The 9,037-nt window shown below is 36.0% G+C and overlaps 2 protein-coding genes across 2 annotated transcripts; both read right to left on the reverse strand.

Moving 5' to 3' along the window:
- Positions 1-307: 307 nt before the first annotated feature.
- On the reverse strand, positions 308-1,454 carry LOC109019191. The gene is made up of 2 exons (XM_019001433.2): positions 1,137-1,454; positions 308-715 (listed from the first exon to the last, which is right to left on the reverse strand). The coding sequence occupies exons 1-2, from the start codon at positions 1,320-1,322 to the stop codon at positions 572-574; spliced, it is 330 nt and encodes a 109-aa protein (XP_018856978.2). The 5' UTR covers positions 1,323-1,454; the 3' UTR covers positions 308-571.
- A 542-nt stretch (positions 1,455-1,996) lies between these two features.
- Positions 1,997-7,926, reverse strand: LOC109019193 (signal recognition particle 54 kDa protein, chloroplastic-like). Its single transcript, XM_019001434.2, has 15 exons — positions 7,677-7,926; positions 7,419-7,554; positions 7,104-7,171; positions 6,915-7,016; positions 6,241-6,393; positions 6,045-6,122; positions 5,289-5,414; positions 4,881-4,983; positions 4,499-4,599; positions 4,140-4,277; positions 3,922-4,065; positions 3,488-3,563; positions 3,222-3,307; positions 3,006-3,131; positions 1,997-2,433 (listed from the first exon to the last, which is right to left on the reverse strand). Exons 1-15 carry the CDS (start codon positions 7,860-7,862, stop codon positions 2,326-2,328), a joined length of 1,731 nt encoding a protein of 576 aa, XP_018856979.1. The 5' UTR covers positions 7,863-7,926; the 3' UTR covers positions 1,997-2,325.
- Between the last annotated feature and the right edge of the window lie 1,111 nt (positions 7,927-9,037).

Here is a 9,037-nt window from a genome sequence, read left to right on the forward strand (position 1 = left end):
CATTTTGCTGCTGAGTCCGCATCATCTTCTTCCTTGAGACTGGTTGCCTTAATAAGCCAAAACCCTTACAATACACGTTACATTTTAGAAACATCATATTTCAGTGTCGTCCTTCAAACTGTATCCGTTATTTCTATGTACTTGTCACCAATCCACAAATATTGTTACAGTTTCTCGCGCGGAAAGTTAGACATGGATTGCATCAAAAGATTATTCAACAGATAGAAAAGCAGCTGTAATTTGCAGTTGCAGGGATAGATTGTTTATCTAATAATCAATTTCTTCCTTTTTCTTTCCCACGATAAATTTGAAAAGCTCGATTGTTTTTGTTGGAGAAACACCTTAGCTGCTCAATGTACCCCCCAGAATTGATTGTTTCATTCCATTATTAAATATTAATACATTTATGAGATCAAAACAGGGTACTACCGTGTGACTACGTCCATGTTCGACATTAAACATCGAAGAAGGAAAAGCACCCGAATTTAAAAAAAAAAAACAATAAAAAAGAAAAAATAAAACAACATTAAAAGAAGAAACAGCCAGAGTTGCTATCATCCGGCTAACAAGTTCATTTCTCTCTCAATTTCTTGGTTACAGCAAAGACCGTCCCTGCCACAGCCACGACCACCACCGACACTAGAATGGTTGTTTTGAGGGTTTGCAACCCATCCTTCTTCTTCTTCGCTTCCTTTTTCTTTTCTTCAACTCGTCGCTTTAGCATATATAAAGAATATGGCACAATTAGCAAGATATAAGTGCAAAAAAATTGGAGAAATCTGTTAGTATTGGAGTGAATCTCCATGATCTAAGAGACCTGTGAAAACCGACGTCAAATTAAAAGGCTGGCCTTTGGTGTTATTTCCGTATTTATATATTGAGTTCATGTAGCTTTTTCCAACAAAAACTGGAGCTTCTCTGATTCCTTTTAAGATTAATGATTATATGCAGATTACATTTTCATTCAATTTCTACCCATTCGCATAAGGTCTGTCTATCATGTATAGTTTCAAGATCCCATCTCAAAATAATAAAAAAATTTCTGGAGAATCGGGGCTGACAAGATAGATATCTTAGGATTACGCGCACGATCATTCTACAAAATAAAATAAATAAAAAAAGAGTACCAAATATACCTTCGTCTCCAACGAGGTAGCCACGTCATGCGATGTGGGATCAACTTCGGAATTCTTGTCCGTCCCGGGATTCAATTCTTTGTCAGTATCGACCGCCGGAAATGTCGAATCAGAGGCCTCTGTAGCTCCATATATTTCCTCAGAGGTTGCTTCTGTAACTCCATCAATTGCCTCCGGGCTTGCCATTTCCTCAAGACGAAAGTTTTAGCTCCTAGGTTGGTATGCTTTGTTCGTTTTATTTCCGAGAGGAAGAGAGAAAAAAGAGAGATTATCAGGTTGGGTTTGTCATATTTTATGAAACTCGAGTCACTGACACGTCTCAGCACACGTGTCCGCACCCCAGACGTTTATAGCATTCCTCCTTTCCTTGTTCTTAACTGCCCGAGAAAACTGTCGGAAATAACTAATCCTGGATGTTTGCAAATGACGGGATTACCCTCGGTTCTGCTATTTCCACTTTAGTTCGCATTTGGACTTTGGAGCCTACTCATAACAGATAGATACTGATTGTAATTGCTCCCTTAATTAAGCCCGATGACAACATCTAGACAAGTCCCTACCGCAACAGACAGCCGGGTGGCTCCTTTTTGGGATTTGGAGCCCATTTAAATAGTAAAAATATTTTTTTATTTTATTTAATCTCATTTTATTATTATAATTTTTTTAAATTTTTATTTAAAATTTAATATTTTAAAATTATAATAATATTAAAATATAATATTATAATAATATTTTATTTAACTTTTAATTTTTATGTCAACACCTTATCTAAACCGTACTTTAGTGATTAGTGGATCGATTTTTTTTTTTTTTATCTATTTGCATAATTAATAAATATTCCTTCATGAAGACGTGTACGATTTGATTTGGGACAATTATTAAGAACTTTTCAACATTTTGAAAGTTAGTTTGGACATTGTAACATTACCCCATCTCAAGCAATGATGCATTACAAATACACAACCCAACTTGTAAACAAGAAATGTTGATGTGCATGGTGTTTCGGTTATCGACCGTTGCAGGAACATCATTTGCCAAAGTACGGTGAACGTGAGGAAAAAGCAACGGCTTTGCGCAGCTTAAAGAACCTTGGAGGTTAATAATAAATATTGACATCTCGCCACAGCAGCAAATTCAGATCCTGTAGTCAATCGACCTCGAGTGTCTGATACAGCACAACTCTTTGCGATTAGTTCCCTGCCCCAAAACCACGAGGACTTGGCCTTGTTGATGCCGAGTCTATGAACTGCCTCCTTGATTCCGATCTCTTCTTTCTCCTTGCAGTACCAGCAGGACCCTGACACAGTTATAAAACCCAATCAATTAAGTTCGTTATTAAAATCATACCAACGACACTCAACAGTGATGAAGTTTGCGAAAGGCCCATCAGTTCTCCAAAGTTGCAAATAAATTGACTGTTTTTCCATGAAACTTATCAAGGATGAGAGAGCACTCGCGGAAGAATCAAACATTTTATATGATGTTCATTCCAACTTTTTTAAATTCTTACACAAAATATAATAAATAATTCAACTTTTTCAAATCACAAAACAAAAATTATATTAAAAAATTATATTCTAATAATATTTTATTCAACTTTCAACTTTTATCTCATTTTATCTGTGTAACCAAACGAGGCCCGAGTCTTCATTTGCATTGAGCATGCTTAACAATAGAGTTTATGAACTTGCAAAAAGGGTACAACCAGCATTTTATTTTTTAAAAGGACAGTATTCCAAATTTTATTAATATGCCCAGGGTATAAACCAGCATGCTTAGTCTGTCCTAGTTAAAACTTACTGCACATCTGGTAACGTGCCTCAATAAATCATACAAGAAATGCATAAAGCTTGAAATTGGTCAAGGCACCTTTTGTTCAGTTTTGAGCGCCTCCTCAAGATTGCTCAGTGTAGGAATGGATCCACCTTCCATTACACCCATCAAATTCTTCATTCGAACGCGCATTTGGAAGAGTTGAGCGACAACTTGGCTCACCTATTATTTATGTCACACAAAACATCCCGTCAAGGAGAGTTAAGATGAAGCCAGTTTGCCAATCTTGCATCAAATAGCAGCAATACAAACCTGCTGCTCTGTTTTCCCAGAATCTCGAGCAATTCTTTTCCTCCGGGCTGGAGATTCTGCCAATAATTCTGGCTTCTCCCTTTCCTCTGCAAGCAAAGAAGACAATAAGAACCAGAGAAAAAACCTAAACTGAAGACCCTACTCTACACAGAAGAAGGAACATTGTTTCATTCATTGGGGAGTGATACCATGGGCTAACAAGAGACACTATATCAACTATCATTTATCAAATATACTTCCAATATAAAGTAGAGAGATTAAGAGACCAGGGGTCATTGCTTCAATCATTGCTTCCATTATCTTTAAATTCTTCTCTGCTTCACGAATTTGTGCAGGAGTAACCTGAGGCACGCATGTGGGGAAGTTAATTCTACAGAGTTGAACACAAATAGTAACACTAAAGAGTCAACTTGATACCATCAATATCAAACTTCCACTTTATTGGTATAACTGGAAAATGGCCATAAGAACAGCAGCCTCACAAGGCTTTCTCAAGATATTCATAAAAAAGTACAAAACTTGGAGCACCACAAATGTAAACCAGGAAAACGACTACAGAAAGAGAAACTGGTGCAGGATTCTTTTTCTTTTTTTCTTTTCAAAAAAGCAAAACTGGAACCAGATTTCATATCATCATTTTAATCATTACACCTACCAGTAAAATTAAAATAGGAGTATCATGGAAACCAGGTTTTCATACCTTCCCCATACCAGGGATCATTCCTAGAACACGAGTCACAGAGCCCATACGTGCAACAGCTCGAGTTTGCTTTACGAAATCGTTGAAGTCAAACTTTGCACTCATTATCTTCTTTTGCAGTTCTTCAGCATCTTCTTGTCGCATCTAGGCAGGCAATGTAAAACCCATCAAAATATCTCTTTTTATATAAAATATAATATAGAATTTCCAAAACTTACAACTTCTTGTGCCTTTTCAACAAAGGAGAGGACGTCTCCCATTCCTAAGATACGTCCTGCCATTCGGTCAGGGTAGAAAGGTTCAAGGTCCTCCATACGTTCTCCCCGCCCTACAAGCTTGACTGGCTTTCCTGATACCTGTAACCATTAGTAGTTACAGAAACAAAATACAAAATTCTCATTAGTAAAAACCATTTAACAAGTAGTTGGATTTTTTTTTTTGAAGTACAAGTACATAGATATTTTAAAAACTGAAACAATGATTTCCAAGGAGGTAACAATCTTCACTACTCAAAGTATTCAAAGAAGCAACTTAAAAATCATATCAGTTCTGTTGAGGGGAGACTCATTAGGCAAACCTCTTTAACACTCAAAGCTGCTCCACCTCTAGAATCCCCATCCAGCTTTGTCAAAATGGCTCCTGTTATCCCAATCTCTAGATTAAATGAGGTCACCAAGGCTGTAAGTTCACATAAAAGAGGGTGAGATTCAAGTTTGAGAGTATTCATGCTCTAAACACAGAAATCAAACGAGGGAATGAAACAAGAAAAAGGTGATCTGATCCAATTCAATAACTCTGACCTTAAAACTTATATGTCACACATGTACGAATTTAGATCGTAGCATAGGATTGCTTTCATAATTTCCATAACATGAGTAGACAACTAAAAAAAGTTTGATAATAAAATATAAACCCCGGAATTGTTTCATTCTCAATGAGCAAAAAGAAGTTTTAATTACCTGCAGCTTCTTGTCCCGTCATTGCATCAACAACAAGCAAAACTTCCGTGGGATTCAATGCCCTCTTCACTTCTTTCAACTCATCCATCATCGCTTTGTCTATCTGCTCAAAATGATAACAAATGGAACATATATCAACATAGATTGATAATCCCGTTTGGATTCAAAAATGAGTTGAGATGGTTTTAAATGAGTTGAATAAAATATTATTAGAATATTATTTTTTTAATATTAATATTGTTTTGGGATTTGAAAAAGTTGAATTGTTTATTATATTTTGTGTAGAAATCTGGGAAAGTTGTAATGATGTGATGAGATGACTTGAAATGAGTTTCCAATCCAAACTAGGGCTAAACTAGCTGTGCTGTTATCATAAAATCATCATAAACAACATATAGGAAGTACAACCTGAAGCCTCCCAGCAGTATCCATTATGACTACATCTATGTTTTTCTTTTTGGCCTCTTCTAAACCTTGCTTGGCTATTACTGAAGGTTTAACATCAGTCCCTGCTGCATAAACAGGCACATCCACCTGTCACAAGCTATAAAGAGATGTAAGAATGAGTTCAATAATACAACCAATCAGCAATTTAATTTGGAGAAAATCATCAGATCCGAAAGTTGACCAGAAAACAAGTTGAAACTTTCTCAAAATCGCAAATTTAGATGCATAACTACCCGATCCCCTTTGTTATACTCTTGTTTCTTCTATTGGTCGAGAGCTAAGGAAATGAAATGTGAGCAAATTCAGATGAACGGTACTTATAAGAAGTGTCCAGATTGGAAAAAACCTCTCTCGATTGATTTATGCATATTAAACAAATTATCACTTTATAGCAGGAAATATTCTATAAAATCCCTTGTAAGTTACTTGTATAGTCTTTTAGGTACAACAATCAAAAGGCACAAAAGCCATCAAAATGCTAATCATTCTACATTTCCCCTTCTCATACTTTATTCTAGTCTTGTGCAAAGTTGTTTTCTGCTTCAATTTTGGAAGAGTAGTTTGCATCGAGTTGACTCCAGAAAGTTTGTGTCGGAAAAGATTTATCATTCATGTGAAGAGCTCATGGGATGAAAGCATAATAGATTATTGAAATGGTATATTTCTCCTTGAATTTGAAGCTCCAAAACCTCATTAACAATTAAAGAGTACCAATACCTGTTCACCCAAAATAACAAGTTGGTCAATAGCAGCTGGTCTGTACACATCCCCAGCAACCAGCATGCAACTCTTCCCCTGTGGTCAATGTTATGTCACTGGTGTCAGTAAAGATTAGCTATAAAGTAAAGTAATGTATTATTAACCATTATACATACACCAACCCTCCATAGAAAAGAGGGTTTTGGAAACAAACCTGTTTCTTGAGATAATAAGCCAATTTTGCACACACTGTTGTTTTTCCAACCCCCTGTAGACCGGCTAATAAAATTACAGTGGGACCGGATTTTGCAAAAACTAGTTCGGATACCTCCCCACCCATCAACTTCACAAGCTCATCATGTACAATCTGCAAGAAACAGAATGCACATATTCCTTATTATAGCACCGGTAAAAGTTCAATAGAGATAAAATAATAATTATAACAACAATAATAATAATAAGGATTACCTAGCCTTTTCTTGCTTTGGCATTAAACCCGTGACTTTATTAATGAATAGAACCGAAAAGAGAATATGAAATCAAAGAACAAAGTACTACGTCAACAAGTGATAATGGTCATGGGAATCCACCACAGCTAAGATCTCGAGATATGCAATCACCAAAAGCGCATATAGATCTACTTATAAAAAATAAAATAAAAAGTGCATATAGATTTATGAAAGTTAATAAAAGAAGAATACATTCAATCAGACTCTCAGGGTACAAGCTGAACGGCATAGTCTGGGAACCCGAACTATCTTAAAGCAGAATAAACAACAATTTAATGCAATTTGTATATGATTTTTCAGTTGAACAGAAATTAAGGACAAAATAAAATCAAAACAAGTATTAGTTGCAACGAAGTGTTTAGCTAATAGGCATCTATACCTTAACCAGCTGCTGATCTGGTTTCACACCTCGAATCAGCCCAACACCAACAGCTTGCTCACTGACAGTTTGAACAAACCGTCTTACAACGGGAAGGCTTACCTGTTAACAGAAATGTAATAACGATTTCATTTATTATGTATACATTGAAACTCAAGCAAAACAACACACAGACAGAGACTCACTTACATCTGCTTCCAAAAGAGCTCTTCTAATATCTCGCATGGGCTCCACTATATTTTCCTTGGTCAAAACCTCTGAAGCGAAGAGAAATCACACATTAAGACATGGAACTAATCATAATGAGGAAAACAGCTAAACAAAAGAAATCATATTATGGCAATGTGCCTGTGTATATACACCTCTTTATATCAAAAGGTCGCTCCTTTCTTTTCAAGCACGCAAGGGAATAATCGATCAACTTATTTGTTAGAGTGACTAAAACCTACAGCGAGTGGAAACAAATAAACATAGATGGTTGATAAAAGAAACGGCAAGGCGAACCTTCTCCTTTCAGTTTATTCCAGGCCGCCTCAAGACCGCTCGTGAGTTGCCCAAACATCTCAGCTCTCACAACAACACCGCGCATGCCTCTTCCCAGAATAACACTCTTGGAGTTCACCCAGCCCCATACCTCTCTCTATGGAAAAATAGGAACGCTAATTTACAATACATAAAGACCCGATATAGCAAAAAATAAAAGTACTCGAGATTCTAATTTGAACAGCATTGCGAACTTATCAATGGCTCATTGCGGCTTACAGCAAACAAGTTCCTGGAAGAGAGTGAGACGGGACCGTTAGAACGGGTCCAAGACGAGCGAAGTCGACTCGGTTTCCTCGCGTCGGTCGAAACGCCGCGGCTCCAGCTTTTTGTGTTGGTCGAGAAGGAGTGAGAAGCTGCAGAGAACTGGCGGGAAGCTACAGTTGAGAATTGCACGGCCTCCATCGCCCAGAGCCGTGGAGAATTCCAAGCCCCTTTTCTCCCAGCGTGTACGGTGGGTTTATCCACTGAAAACGCTCGGAAATATCGGCCGGTTCTAACTTATCAATGTTAGGTTGCGTTTGGATCTCAGAAAAAATTCAACTTATCTCAATTCATCTTAAATTAATTATTGATAAGATTCACTATCTTTTAATTTCTCATAAAAATTTTGGATTAATCTCATCATAGTTCATACATTTTAACTTAAAAAGTTAATCCATCTCAAGCTATGTTTGGTTGTTAAATCAAACTGAACTCATCTCAAACATGATTAATGAGACCCACTATTTTTTCAACTTCTCATTAAAAAGTTAAACTCTTCTCAACCTATTTCATACATTTTAATTTAAAAAGTTAAACTCATCTAACATTAAAAAGTTGGATAATCTCAATGGAACCCACAAAATATTATTATTTACAACTCAACTCAACATTCAAACATAGACGACTTCGAACTTCAGAAATGGAAAATGATAAATTTATGAGGAATGTAGTTATGAATTGTGCGAGTGTTTATTTTTTTTTTTAAAAAAAGAGAGATCTACCATTAAAAAATTAGTTTTTTTATATAAATCTCATGTTCATTTACTTTTTTAAAAAAGAGTGCCTAGCACTGGCGCACTCCACGATTACAAATATAATTTCTCTAAATTTATAATTAGTCTATTTTATCACTATATTTAAAATGAATGACGATTCTATAATTAAAATTATTTTTAATGAAGTATTAAAATTATATTGGTTGATTTAAAATGAGTTATAAAAGAGTTTTTAAGTAGAGGTGAAAACCTACAAATGTGGTTCGGTTTTGGTTCGAACCGACTAGTTTCATACATGTTTAAAACCCTAGAGTTAATGGGGAGAAAATCGACATGCTCAATTTTGACGTGATTCCGGTTGGTTCGTTGGTGGCACGATGAGAGATAGTACCGAGAGAATAGATGTCTCATTGTCGTGATGAGAGAGAGAGAGAGTCGAAGATAAATGAGAATTAGGAGAAGACGAGGGGAGGGGAATATTAAACCCTATATCCGAACAACGTCATTTGGTGTATTAAACCAAACATCTTCGTTTCATTCTAATTTTTTTTTATTTTACTTTTCTAAATGGTATGTGTAAACCGATGTCGTTTCATTTCA

This window comes from Juglans regia, chromosome 3, assembly GCF_001411555.2.
Source record: "Juglans regia cultivar Chandler chromosome 3, Walnut 2.0, whole genome shotgun sequence".
Lineage (NCBI taxonomy): Eukaryota > Viridiplantae > Streptophyta > Magnoliopsida > Fagales > Juglandaceae > Juglans > Juglans regia.